This window comes from Gekko japonicus, unplaced genomic scaffold (assembly GCF_001447785.1).
Source record: "Gekko japonicus isolate JY-2015 unplaced genomic scaffold, Gekko_japonicus_V1.1 scaffold734, whole genome shotgun sequence".
Lineage (NCBI taxonomy): Eukaryota > Metazoa > Chordata > Lepidosauria > Squamata > Gekkonidae > Gekko > Gekko japonicus.
This window is the reverse complement of record NW_015174295.1, coordinates 280,271-294,780: the sequence shown is the minus strand read 5'-3', so window position 1 is coordinate 294,780 and position 14,510 is coordinate 280,271. Positions and strand designations below refer to the sequence as shown.

Genomic DNA, 14,510 nt, shown 5'->3' with positions numbered 1-14,510 from the left:
GGAAGGAGGAAGGAGGGAGGGAGGGAGGGAGGAAGGAAGGAGGGAGGGAGGGAAGGAGGGAGGGAGGGAAGGAAGCTGGCGGAATTAGCAGGGCAATCCTAAGCAGTGCTGCCCTTTCCAGCCCAATAACTTCAGTGGACTGAGAAGGGAGTTAACTCCACTTAGGATGGCACTGTGGGTCTTTGCAGGCTCCTGCTTGTTAGTTATGCACCTGAAAGGCACAAGTAACAAGTAAAGAAAATGGGACAAAACAGAGAAAGATGAGACAAGTCACGTGAGAGAAGGGTTACTGTTATTTTTCTACTGGGGTTAACTCCATCGAACCTCCATGCTCAGAAGAAGTCTATCTCCCATCAACAGGTGGTGGGGATTTCCCTTGGGTGTCCTACCGGCCACTAGCAGAGATGGACGTCCGGAGAGGATGAGACGCCGGCAGAGGAAGTTTCACCCTGCTTCTTAATTCCTAACAGGTAACCTGAGGCAAGGCCTTAAGGCCGATTGGTTTGGGCAGGATGCTGCTCGTGTGAACACTCACCAGGAGTATCTTGTTCAATTAGGTGGAGACTCGGACAGTGTCTGCCTTTGGCAATGGTGGTACGGATGGGTATTTCAAGAGCATGGTGCCTGCTCGGGCTGACCCTGGTTCTAACCTCTGCGGAGGACTTCTCCTGGACTAGGCAGAGTCCCGGCTCCTTCTATTACAGCACTTTCCCCAAAGGTGATCTTTCCTGTTTAGCTGGTTTGGGAGAGATTGTGGAGTCATCAGGCTGCGGGGCCGTAGCGTTCACAGATGCACCTTTAGCTTGTCGTTGTTGTTCGGTCACACAGTCGAGTTCGACTAATCGCGACCCCATGGACCACATCACGCCAGGCCCTCCTGTCTTCCGCCGTCTTCCGGAGTTTGCTTAATTTCATGTCCGTTGCCTCGATGACAGTCTGACCATCTCATCCTTTGCCGTCCCCGTCTTCTTTGACCTTCAGTCTTTCCTTTAGCTCAGATCTCTCTAAACTGAAATCTTAGCCGAGGTTACCCGAACTCCATCCCAGAAAGCAGGAATTCTGCGACCTTTGTAACTCTATTCTTTACTTCATCTGTACCTCACCTTTCCCTCCAATTGAGATCCAAGGCAGCTTACACGTTCTCCTTTCCTCCATTTTCTCCTCACAACACCCTTGTGAGGTAGGTTAGGCTGAGAGTGTAAGACTAGCCCAAGGTCACCCCGACAGCTTCTGTGGTAGTGTGGGAATTCGAACCTGGGCCTCCCAGATCCAAGCCTGACACTCTAACCACTATGCAAGGATACCTTCTGCAACAGACCCCATTTGGAAACACTAATCATCTTTCCCCCAAAAGACCCCTTGCTTGTCTCTCTCTCGTGTCTCTCTGAGACCCAGTTTGGTGTAGTGGTTAAGTACGCGGACTCTAATCTGGGAGAACCGGGTTTGATTCCCCACTCCTCCATTTGCACCTGCTGGATGACCTTGGGCAAGCCATAGTTCTGGCACAGCTGTTCTCGAAAAAGAGCAGTTTCTTTCAGAGCTCTCTCAGCCCCACCGCCTCACAGGGTGTCTGTTGTGGGGAGGGGAAGGGAAAGGAGTTTGTAAGCCGCTCTGAGACTCCTTTGGGGAGTGAAGGGCGGTGTATAAATCCAAACTCTTCTTCTTCTTTTTTTCTCCCCTTCCCCAGAGTATCAGACGAGAGAATTGATAAATGTGGAAGTCCATCTAAGATCACCTCTTGCAAATTAGGCTATCGCACGCAGCACTGAACACAAACACTTGCCTGCTAGTAGAAAGACCTCAGTGGACACTACTCTGAAAAACCAAAATAACAGCTACCTGGATAAGCGATGAATTGATCGCCATAGGGTAACTGTTATTTTGGCTGCCTCGGACGAACCTGGCTAACACCCAGGAATAACTCTGAAAAGGGGGTAATGCTGAAACAGGATGTAGGGATACGTCTTGCAGTTTCACCAAAGATTATTTTTTTGGAAGGCCATTGTTTCCTTTTCTACCGTCATCTTTGTTCAATATCTTCAGGGTTCCTTTGGGGCGTCGGAAGTTCAGCCTGCCAAACGGAAGGTGCTTGGGACAAAGCCGGGAAAGGCCCGAGTATCTGGGACGCTTTTGGGCACCAGGGGGGAAAGGTGTTCATGAACCACACAGCAGACTCGGCATGTGAAAGCTACCATAAGATTAAGGTGAGATGAGCACTCGTTTTTGCAGCCAGGGGATAAACATATTGATCTGCAGCAAATCTGAGATCGAGATTGGCTAGGAGGATGCTGACTTAGCATGGCAAATTTCAATCTGAAGCAAGAGTTTTAGAATATTTTTTTTTAACAAATTAAAGTTTTCCACCGTCGATTTCCTTCTTCTAGGACGATATCCAGCTACTGAAAGAACTGAAGGTCAACCACTATTCGTTTTCTATTTCCTGGCCCCGTGTGCTGCCCACAGGCATTAAATGTAAGCAAAATGCTGGCCGATATTTCCCCACAATTGAATATATGGCAATCAGACCGTCTTCTGTGAAAAATCAGATTGCTTGGAGCAAGTGATTTAATCTGGCCCCACATTATAGCAACACCCAAGCTTGCCTAGGCACCAAGGGAAGGGGAGAGAGGAATGTGTTGATGTGCTGGCCACGTAATTTTAAAATTGCAATTTTCATGGCAAGGGTCTAAAGAACCATGTAACTCGTTCTGCGAGCCCCAGGGAATGTGTGTGTGTGTGTGTTAGCATGTTGCTGAAACATGATGCAGACACACCCACTGCTTCTTGCCAAACCACTTGACGCTGGAAGAGGTTCAAGAAGTAGTACGTGACACGGAAGGTAGATGGTTAATGAAAGTCTGCAGCTCTTTGGATCCTGACCCATTTGTTTGGGGTTTTTTTTTAATCTAAATGTCAATAGGGAGTTGAGATACTCTCTGGTCTTTGATTTCAGAGGTTGGTCTGCAGTACAACGGTTGGATTTGGTTCCCTAGAGGCCAACAAGGTTTGGGGGTGGGGGGTTAGGAGATTTCAAGAGTTCAAAGTTGTCTTCATCAGATAGCCGTGTTGGTCTACAGTAGAACACTAGATTTGAGACAAAGAGCACCTTTGGTGTAGTAGAGCCAGTTTGGTGTAGTGGTTAAGTGTACAGACTCCAATCTGGGAGAACCGGGTTTGATTCCCCACTCCTCCACTTGCACCTGGCTGGATGACCTTGGGCAAGCCGTAGTTCTGATAAGAGCTGTTCTTGAAAAAGAGCAGTTTCAGTCAAGAGCTCTCTCAGCCCCACCTACCTCACAGGGTGTCTGTTGTGGGGAGGGGAAGGGAAAGGAGATTGTAAGCCACTCTGAGACATCTTTGGGTAGTGAAGGGTGGGGTATAAATCCAATCTCCTCTCTTCCTCCTCCTCCTCCACTTGCACCTGCTGGATGACCTTGGGCAAGCCATAGTTCTGGTCAGAGCTGTTCTCTCAAGGACAGTTCTGAAAAGACCTCTCTCAGCCCTACCTACCTCACAGGGTGCCTGTTGCGGGGAGGGGAGGAGAGGGGAAGGGAAAGGAGTCTGTAAGCCGCTCTGAGACGCCGAGTGAAGGGCAGGGTATAAATCCAATCTCTTCTCATCTCTTCTTATAAAACAAGGTTTCCTGGGTATGAGTTTTTACTCTTGAAAGCATAAATTTTGGTATCTTAAGCACCTTGAATCGAGTTGTTCTCCGGTCTTTGTTTTTACAGCAGAGAAAGTCAACAAGGAAGGCCTAGGATTCTACAATGATACGATCAACGCTTTATTGGCAAACAAGATCATTCCCATTGTAACCCTCTACTACTGGGATCTGCCACAGGTGTGAACAAAGCTATTCCTCCAATGTCAACTGACTTGGGTGGGTGGGAGGGGCAACAGCCATTGTTCATAAACCAGAAGGGAACGGCAGATGTTCAGCCGAAGTCCCATGCGTGACTTTTCTAAGTGTTTGTGCTTACAGGCTCTTCAACAAAAATATGGCGGCTGGCAGAACATAAGCATGACACGTTATTTTAAGGATTATGCAGACCTGTGCTTTGAGAGCTTCGGGGACCGCGTGAAACACTGGATTACTTTTAACAACCCTTGGGTAAGTCACTGCTTCCGATGGGTTTGCCCTCCCAATGCAAGAACTTAGAGCAGTGATGGCGAACCTTTTAGAGACCGAGTGCCCAAACTGCGACCCAAAACCCACTTTATTTATCGCAAAGTCCCAACACGGCAATTTAACCTGATTACTGAGGTTTTACTTTAGAAAAAACAACTCATACATTAACTTAAGATGATTCAAACAAAGTAAGGAAAGCAATCCCAAATGCTTTCATTTATTTTAAATTATTTGGCAGAGAATTCGACACTTTAATGATGGTCTGGGGCCTGGCTGGGGCGATGGCATGTGTGCCCACAGAGAGGGCTCTGAATGCCATAGGTTCGCCACCACTGACTTAGAGCAACTGAAGAACCAGGCAAATGGATCTATGTGACTGGGTGTGCATGTGTCACAGTTGTACTTCTCGAATGGCAGCTCCTCCCCCAACATAGCCCACAATGCCATTCAGTTGTGACACAGGAGAGGGTTTCGGTTCCATGGCACTCCTTACAGGGGGGTTACTGTTCAAGTCTGAAAAGCCTAATATTCCAGGGGATTGTCTAGACCTTGGGCAAGTCTTAAACAGCACTTTCGACTGGCCCAAAAATGTATATTGTTAAGCCAGTTTGGTGTAGTGGTTAAGAGCAGCGGACTCTAATCTGGGAGAACCGGGTTTGATTCCCCACTCCTCCACATGCAGCCAGCTGGGTGACCCTGGGTCAGTCACAGTCCTCTCAGAGCTCTCTCAACCCCACCTACCTCACAGGGTGTCTGTGTTGTGGGGAGAGGGAGGGAAGGAGACTGTAACCCACTCTGAGACTCCGAGTGAAGGGCAGGGTATAAATCCAGTCTCTCCTTACCTGTACGGAAGGCCCATTGAAAAAAACGGGGACTTGGAAATCAGATAGAACACCAAATAGAGAAGAATTAACTATGAAAATGATGGAAATAAAAGAAATGGATAAAATAAATTTGATATTAGTTGGGAAAGAAGAAAATGTGCATCAAAAAAGATGGCAAAATGTAGATAGATGGATGAAAAAAAATCTGTAATGTTAACTCCATAATATGTGATAGATTGTGGTTTGTGGGGTTTTTTGTAATGGAAAATGATAAATAATATATATATATTAAAAAAAGAAAGAAAAAACGGGGACTTACTTTGGAGTAAACATGCACAGACTTGGACTGTGTGTTTTATGTCAAAAGTTTGGGTGAATGTACAATGTAGCATGGCCCTTCCGCACTTTGATTCGATAACTTGGTATGTGGTGCCCTTTCTCCAACCGTGCAGAATTACCAAAATGCACACCTCATGTTTCCCAGGCAATTGCTGAAGAGGGGTATGAAACAGGGCGGCACGCGCCAGGCCAGAAGCTGGGCTCGGGTGGCGCTTATAAAGCAGCACATCACATAATCAAGGTAAAAAAAAAAACACAACACCCTCTGAATTGCCATCAAACAAGGATCGTGGGCTGGATTCATGTTACCGCGAGTGCCCCACACACACGTGTAAGGAGGAACAATGTGAGCTGGGGAGAATTATGTGTTTCCTTTGAGGTGATGCTGTGATGCTGGAAGCATATCGTTCTAACAAGCTAAAAGGTTCTTTGCAGACAGTGCCCATGTGGCAAGAGAGCCACGGTCCCCTTTCTCCAGAACCCCATTCCAGTAGGGGCAACACCTGGTCCCTGCCCTTCCAGCGCTGGATATCTGGGCATCCACTCACCAGGCTGGGAACAGTCCCTTTCCTATAGGGCTTCCTCATATTATAACGATGTGTCCCTCTGAAGCATTAGATGATGTCCGTGATCGCAAAGTTTCCCATCTGCATTGACAAAAACATCCCAAGGCTTAGTGGTAGAGCATGCAGATGGTCCCAGGTTCTGGCATCTCCAGTTAAAAGGACCAGGCAGGAGGTGATGGGAAAGACCTCCGCCTGAGACCCTGGAGAGCTGTCAAGAGGAGCTGTGGCCCAGTGGCAGAGCATCTGCTTGGCATGCAGAAGGTCCCAGGTTCAATCCCCGGCATCTCCAGTTTAAAGGACCAGGTGGGAGGTGATATGAAAGACCTCTGCCTGAGACCCTGGAGTGCTGTAGAGAGGGGCCATGGCTCAGTGGAACACCCTATGCTTGGCACGCAGGAGGTCCCAGGTTCAATCCCCAGCACCTTCTGGACCACAAATTATTATCAGTGAAATATCATTTGGCATATGATTGGATCTTGGGAGGCCTCATTTAGACTTTCATTGTATGCCTAGTAATTCCACTCTGGAACAATTCCTTTCTGGCCCATTTTGTATCCATGCTATACAATTGTCTTGTGTTATGGTATAAGGCAATTTGTTCCTCATTGTATTTGACCTTTGAAGAAGGCCCTAGCAGGCCGAAATGCGTCAGGTCAAGTTCATTGGCCTCGGTGTATTTTGGGATTTTTACATGAGGTGTGATTGGGCCCCTATGTCTTTTAATTCTTTACAAATAAATACACGTATTTTCACATATTATTTATAGATTAAGTTTTAATTGTTGGTCCTCTACTGAGTCGGATTCTGTGTAAGGCAGCTTGATGCATTCGCGACTGTATTCACTGCTTCTTGCTCATCGGCCACGTCTCCCCGCAGGCTCATGCGGATGTGTGGCACTCTTATCAAAAGAAATGGCGCCGTCAGCAACAAGGTAAGCGTCCGCAGTGCGGCCACAAAGAAAACAGCTCTGTTTCGGGATGAGGTGCCTCCCAGGTGGATCACTGACGCCCTGTGTGCCCCTTTGTTTTAAGGCCTGGTGGGGATCTCTTTACACAGCGCCTGGGGGGAACCCGTTGACCTGAGCAGCAAGACCGATGTTGAAGTAGCGGAGAGGTACATGCAGTTTTCCCTGGGATGGTTTGCCAATCCGCTCTACCACGGAGACTATCCCGGAGTTATGAAGGAGTATGTAGGTAAGTCACGGCAGGTGTGTGTGTGTGTGTGTGGTATTTATAGTGGCTTTTTAAAATCATGATGTAGGCAAAAGGAGAGTGACGGGGTATATTTTAGTGCGGATTTAGCTACCCCATGATAGATTCTGGTGGCAGCAATGCTCTGAAATCCTAACTCAGGGGTCCCCCAACGTGGTGCCCGGGGCATCATGGCCCCTGCTGAGTGTTTTTAGAAGTCGGCTGGGCCAGATTGGGCTTTTGCAGGACAAGGCTTCCGAGTGGCCGTCGGAGATTTGATTGGCCACACAGCTTTTTAAAAAATGTTGCTTTGGAAGGTAAGCTGCGGCAGCCATTTTGTGGCTGGCTCCGTCTCCTGCGGCAGCCATTTCGTGGCTGTGCCCACCATGCTGTGCCAGAGTCCCAAAAGTGACCACAGGATAAGAAGATAAGAGAAGCCAATGTTGGATCAGGCTAATGGCTCGTCCAGTCCGACACACAGTGGCCAGAAATACCAGGTGCCATCAGGAGGTCCACCAGTGGGGCCAGGAGACTAGAACCCCTCCCACTGTTGCCCCCCCCCAAGCACCAAGAATACAGTGCATTACTTGTCCCAGACATAAGAACAGCAGAAAAGCCATGTTGGATCAGGCCAATGACCCATCCAGGTCGTGTGATACAGTGGTCAAAACCCAGGAGCCATTAGGAGGTCCACCAGCAAGACCAGAATTCCAAAAGCCCTCCCACTGTTGCCCCCCAAGCGCCAAGAACACAGAGCATCATTGCCCCAGACATAAGAATGTAACAGAAGCCAATGTTGGATCGGGCCAATGGCCCATCCAGTCCAACACTCTGTGTCACACAGTGGCCAAAAACACCGGGTGCCATCAGGAGGTCCAGCAGTGGGGCCAGGACACTAGAAGCCCTCCCACTGTTGCCTGATCCCCCAAACACCAAGGATACAGAGCATCCCTTGCCCCAGACTGAGAGTTCCTATCTATACCTTGTGGTTAAGAGGCACTGATGGACCTCTGCTCCGTATGTTTATACAATTCCCTCTTGAAGCCGTCCATGCTTGTAGCTGCCGCCACCTCCTGTGGCAGTGAACTCCATGTGTTAATCGCTCTTTGGGTGAAGGACTTCCTTTTATCCGTTCTAACCCGACTGCTCAGCAGTTTCATTGAGTGCCCACGAGTTCTTGTATTGTGATGAAAGAGACTGGGGACCCCTGTTCAACCTCATCAACCTACTAGAGATACCTGTTCTGAAGCTGCTGCAGGACTTTAACCGCAGTACTTCTCATGGCAGTCTACTATAGTTAGTAGCTCCAACTAGTGGCAGCTTGAGAGAGTACTTAAGTACTATTCATTTAGCCCTTTGCACTCTGAAGTTCAGAAGGACTACCTGGTGAGGCATTCACGACTCAGCAGAAAGGACAGATGACTACTGAAAATTTTGGCCGTGGCGTAGATGCTGTGATTCGGACAGCCGCTACTCCCAAGCCACACTGCAAGGTCATTTCAGAGGCCCGTTACAAGCATTAAATGCTTTTTCTCTTCTACATTTTGCCTGGATAGGTAAAAAGAGCACCGAACAAGGAATACCATCAAGACTCCCAGCTTTTTCAGTGCAGGAGAAAAACTACGTTAAAGGCACCGTGGACTTCCTGGGAATCAGTCATTTCACTACCTATTACATTTCCCAGAAGAGCCACGCCCCTCCGGGATTGAGTTATTTCACCGATCGCAACTTGGTGGAATTGGTGGACCCCAAGTGGCCCGAGTCCGGCTCCAAGTGGCTATATTCTGTGCCCTGGGGCTTCCGGAGGTTACTCAACTTTGTCAAGGTAACTTGGGCTTCTTTAGTTGAAGGGTCTTTGTTGCTCTTTTCAGGGCAAGCTTTTGTCTTAAGGTGGAAGTACCTTCTGATGTCATGGCATGTCAGAGCTTGATTCAAACGCGTGTTCCTTACACAAAGACTTGAAGGACAGTCTCCTCCCACACTGTCCAGCCCATCAGTAGAGACCTTCTTCTCAAGCTTTCCCCTCTCTGCCTCCAACAAGAACAGGGATTTTTCAGTGGTGGCACCTCACTTTTGGAATGCCCCCTCCCGAGGCTAGCCTGGCACCTACGTGACTGTCTTTTAAGTGCCACCCGAAAACACTGCTCTTTACGCAGGCTTTTTACCAATGGGTCCTTTTCCTGGCTGTTTTAGGGCTTGCGCCTAGCCTGAGAACAGTCCTACCTACCATTCTAGACCAATGCTCCCTCTAAGCTGTGGAGTCTTGTGAGCAAAGATTCTACTTTGTGAGCGGCTGGCATTAAAGCTGTGAGCGAGCAATTTGGCTACAGCATAAATGAGTTTGCTCTGTAGCCATCCTTCCTGAGCTAAGACAAGAATGTGTGAGCTGAGGGCTAAAAAAACTGTGAGCCAGCTCACACTAACTCAGCTTAGAGGGAACACGATTCGAGACAGTGCCATTTTTTGTTTTTTATGCCTTGGCTTGCTTTTATTGACTGTTTTTTTAATGGCTTGGATTGTTGTCATGACGTTTTTATTGGTATGGTGTGTTTTTATCGTCTGCTTGGCTTTATTTTATTGGTATGAGCCACCTCAAACAGATCCGCATAGGTGACATACACATTTTCTAAATGAAGTGGCTGCAACTCCAAAAAGCTGACTTGCATCTGAAGTAGCACCATTTCATTACCATCTTACTTCATTACGGTTTTGCAGCGTAAAAAGTTCCACATTCACCTGCTAGTCAGCCACTGTCACGGAACCAAGTAATGTTACATACATGGACAACAAGCCAGGATGTACGGCTGCCTTCTCGGAGGATGGCTGGGCCTGTAATTTCATGATAAAAGGCTCTCAGAAAAATAAAACAAAGTTTGAGTCCAGTGGCACCTTTAAGACCAACCAAGTTTAATTCTGGGTATAAGCTTTCATGTGTATGCACACGAAAGCTTGTTGTTGTTGTTCAGTCGCACAGTCGAGTCCGACTCTTCGCGACCTCATGGACCAGCTCCCGCCAGGCCCTCCTGTCTTCCGCCGTCCTCCGAAGTTGGCTCAATTTCATGTTCGTTGCATCGATGACACTGTCTAACCATCTCATCCTTTGCCGTCCCCGTCTTCTTTGACCTTCAATCTTTCCCAGCATCAGGGTCTTCTCCAGGGAGTGCTCCCTTCTCATTGGGTGGCCAAAGTATTTGAGCTTCAGTTTCATTATATGGCCTTCCAGGGAACAGTCAGGGTTGATTTCCTTTAGGATTGACTGATTTGATCTTCTTGCAGTCCAAGGGACTCTCAAGAGTCTTCTCCAGCACCATAGTTCAAAAGAATCTATTCTTCGGCGCTCGGCCTTCCTTATACTCCAGATCTCACAGCCATACATGACTACTAGGAATACCATTGCTTTGACCATGCAGACTTTTGTTGGCAGGGTGATGTCTCTACCTTTTATCATACTGTTTAGGTTTGCCATCGCTTTCCTCCCAAGGAGCAGGCGTCTTTTAATTTCATGGCTGTTGTCACAGTCTGCGGTGATCTGGGATCCCAGGAACGAAAGCTTATACCCAGAATTGAACTTGGTTGGTCTTAAAGGTGTTGCTGGACTCACACATTGCCCTGTTGCTTCGCAACAACACGGTGACCCGCCTGAATCTCTCTCTCTCTCTAAAAAAAAAAAAGACGGTCTCACAATCGCAATTGCAGTTTAGAGACCCACCCTAAGGAGGGCAATTATGAATGATCGTCCCGTTGATATGTGGTAAGAGTTTTGGATGCCAGTCAGTGTTCCCTCTAAGCTGAGCCAGTGTGAGCCAGCTCACAGTTTTTTAGCCTCTGGCTCACACATTTCTATCTTCGCACAGGAAGCATGGCTCCAGAGCAAACTAATTTATGCAGTAGCCAAATCATCTGTTCACAACTTTAATGCCAGTAGCTCATAAAGTAGATTTTTTGCTCACAAGACTCCACGGCTTAGAGAGAACATAAGTTTCTAGTTGATGGTCCACTCACATCCAGTGATTTCATCTCATGTTAGAAGTACATTTGGTACCCACACCAGTTGCAACGAAGCATCAGAACAGATTATTTGAGCCAAATCTGCATCCTCTTCAGTATGCAACCAACTGTGAAGATCGTTTTAGACCGCAGCTGTGCTGGTCTGCAGTACAGCAGCTGCATTCAATTCCATTCACATCTTGAAGACCAACAACGGTTTGGGGGGTTTAAGCTTTCAAGAACTCCCTTTGTCAGATACCAGCAATGAAGTTCTCTCTCTTTGTCTCCAGGTACAATACGGAAACCCGCTAATTTATGTGACGGAGAATGGCATCTCGGAAAAGTTGCCATGTGCTCAGCTATGTGACGACTGGAGAATAGACTATTTAAAGGGGTACATTAATGAGATGCTAAAAGGTGAAATTTAACTTAACTAATCGAATACGTCCACACGGGTCCTCCTATCATTATCCCAGTTAATGAAAGAACCTTTTATCCCCCCAGCCATTAAGGACGGTGTTAACGTCCAGGGCTACACGGCATGGTCTCTGCTGGATAAATTTGAATGGAACCGAGGCTACTCTGAGAGATTTGGACTCTATTACGTTGATTTTCAAAACCTGAACAAACCCCGATATCCAAAAGCATCCGTTCACTATTATAAGAAAATCATCAAAGCGAATGGGTTTCCTAATGCGAAGGAGGTAAGGCGGCTTACTGCTAATTTGTGCTTGAGAGCCAGTTTGGTGTAGTGGTTTGGAGCGCAGACCCTAATCTGGGAAAACTGGGTTTGATTCCCCACTCCTCCACATGCAGCTGCTGGTGTGACCTTGGGTCAGTTACAAGTTCATTCGGAGCTGTTCTCTCAAGGGCAATCCTTGAAAGAGCTCTTTCAGCCCCACCTACCTCTCAGGGTGTCTGTTGTGGGGAAGGGAAGGGAAAGGAGATTGTAAGCTGCTCTGAATCTCCTTTGAGTAGTGAAAGGTGGGGTATAAATCCAATTTCATCCAGCCAGTTTGGTGTAGTGGTTAAGTGCGCGGACTCTAATCTGGTAGACCAGGGTTTGATTCCCCACTCCTCCACTTGCACCTGGCTGGATGACCTTGGGCAAGCCGTAGCTCTGATAAGAGCTGTTCTTGAAAAAGAGCAGTTTCTGTCAGAGCTCTCTCATCCCCACCTACCTCACGGGGTGTCTGTTGTGGGGAGGGGAAGGGAAAGGAGTTTGTAAACCACTCTGAGACACCTTTGGGTAGTGAAGGACGGGGTATAAATCCAAACTCTTCTTCTTCATGGGAAAATGCGCTTTGGAGTTTTAGAACAAGAACAAAGAGAGCCAGGATTAAAGCCTACGTCCACCTTGACCCCCTTACTCACCTGGGGCAGGGGTCCAATTCCTCTCAAACTCAGCAACCAAATTTTCATTAAAACTGCATGTAGAATTATTTCATTTATGTTGTTTATCATCTGCCTTTCTCACTTGGACTCGAGGTGGATTACAGCGAGAGGGTCGATACAGTGGATGGATGGTCCAGCAGTGGGGCCAGGACACCAGAAGCCCTCCCACTGTTGCCCCCCCCAGGCACTGAGAATACACAGCATCACTTGCCCCAGACTGAGAGTTCCTATCTATACCTTGCGGCTAATCGCTACCGATGGACCTCTTCATATGTTTATCCAATCCCCCCTTGAAGCCGTCCATGCTTGTAGCCGCCACCATCTCCTGTGGCAGTGAATTCCATGTGTTAATCACTCTTTGGGTGAAGAAGGACTTCCTTTCATCTGCTCTAACCCAACCACTCAGCAATTTCATGGAGTGCCCACTGAGTTCTTGTCTTGTGAGAAAGGGAGAAAAGGACTTCTCTCTCCACCTGCTCTATCCCATGCATAACCTTGTAAACCTCGATCATGTCCCCCCTCAGCTGTCGTTTCTCCAAGCTAAAGAGCCCCAAGCGTTTTAACCTTTCTTCCTAGGGAAAGTGTTACAACCCTTTTATCAGTCTAGTTGCCCTTTTCTTGGCCCACCAGCAACCTCTGGGGGAGCACACCTTGCTTACACCAGTCTGTGGTGACTAACCTTTAACCTTTCTTCCTAGGGAAAGTGTTACAACCCTTTTATCAGTCTAGTTGCCCTTTTCTTGGCCCACCAGCAACCTCTGGGGGAGCACACCTTGCTTACACCAGTTCATGGTGACTAAGGGTGGGGAGGGGGTGGGGTAAGGGGGCAGTTGCCAGCTCTGCCCCCGTAGGATTAACAACAGGTTCAATATTTTTATCAATGATCTGGATGAAGGGGTAGAAGGGATACTCATTAAATTTGCTGATGATACCCAGTTGGGAGGAGCAGCCAACACCCAAGAAGATAAGAGTTAAAATTCAATGAGACCTGAATACTCTGGAGAAGTGGGCAGTTGCAAACAGGATGCAATTCAACAAAGATAAATGGATAGTATTACATCTGGGCTACAAAAATGTCAAGCACAAATACTGGATGGAGGATACCTTTCTGGGGAGTGGTGTATGCGAAAGAGATCTTGGGGTAAGGGTGGACTGTAAACTAAATATGACCAGTCAGTGTGATGCGGTGGCAAAAAAGGCAAATTCAGTCTTGGGTTGTATTTAAAGGGCCATAGCATTGAAATCGCAGGAGGTCATAGCCCCCCTGTATACTGCCTTGGTCAAGCCATACCTGGAGTACTGTGTGCAGTTCTGGAGGCCTCACTTCAAAAAGGATGTGGACAAAATCGAGAGGGTGCAGAAGAGAGCGAGGAGGATGATCAGAAATCTGGAGACTGAGCCCTACGAGGAAAGGCTAAGGGCCCTGGGAATGTTTAGTTTGGAGAAGAGGAGATTGAGGGGGGGACATGATTGCTGTCTTTAAATATTCGAAAGGCTGTCATTTGGGGGAGGGCAAGGAGCTGTTCCAGTCAGCAGTGGAGGAGAGGACCCGAAGCAACGAGTTTAAATTGCAGAAAGGTATTGGCTGGATATTAGGAAACACTTTTTCACAGTCAGAGTGGTTCAAAGGTGGAATCAGCTTCCGAGGGAGGCGGTGAGCTCCCCTTGACTGACAGCTTCCAAGAAGAGGCTGGGCGAATATCTGTCAGAGATGCTTTAGGCTGGTCCTGCATTGGGCAGGGGGTTGGACTAGATGGTCTGTGTAGCCCCTTCCAACTCTAGGATTCTGTGATTCTACTTGACAGGTGGCAAGCTGGCATCACCAGGCCTCGGATATTTGTTCTTCTAGCAGCCAGCTTCTTGTGACAGGTAACTTTACGGCTTCTCTTCCTTGCTTGCAGGCCATAGTTTTGACACTGGCCCCCACCCCCACCCCCCGCGCGCTATTGCTCTTCCTCCTCACAGAAGCTCAGCACAAGCGGAAATGTAGGATCGGAATAGTTGGAACCTAGGTTCGGAATACTTATAACGGAGGGCTACTGTTCAGGTTAGGTTTCAGTCCAAATGTTAAAGGAGTTTG

The 14,510-nt window shown here is 47.8% G+C and overlaps 1 protein-coding gene across 1 annotated transcript in view; it reads left to right on the top strand.

Moving 5' to 3' along the window:
- Positions 1-14,510, top strand: part of LCTL (lactase like) — a 74,560-nt gene that overhangs the window by 58,847 nt on the left and 1,203 nt on the right. Inside the window, exons 5-16 of the mRNA XM_015424068.1 lie at positions 558-718; positions 2,044-2,204; positions 2,385-2,472; positions 3,732-3,841; positions 3,983-4,111; positions 5,438-5,533; positions 6,735-6,789; positions 6,890-7,051; positions 8,605-8,873; positions 11,326-11,452; positions 11,540-11,739; positions 14,236-14,299. Coding sequence (XP_015279554.1) covers positions 558-718; positions 2,044-2,204; positions 2,385-2,472; positions 3,732-3,841; positions 3,983-4,111; positions 5,438-5,533; positions 6,735-6,789; positions 6,890-7,051; positions 8,605-8,873; positions 11,326-11,452; positions 11,540-11,739; positions 14,236-14,299 — 1,622 coding nt within the window. The remainder of the gene's footprint in view (positions 1-557; positions 719-2,043; positions 2,205-2,384; positions 2,473-3,731; positions 3,842-3,982; positions 4,112-5,437; positions 5,534-6,734; positions 6,790-6,889; positions 7,052-8,604; positions 8,874-11,325; positions 11,453-11,539; positions 11,740-14,235; positions 14,300-14,510) is intronic.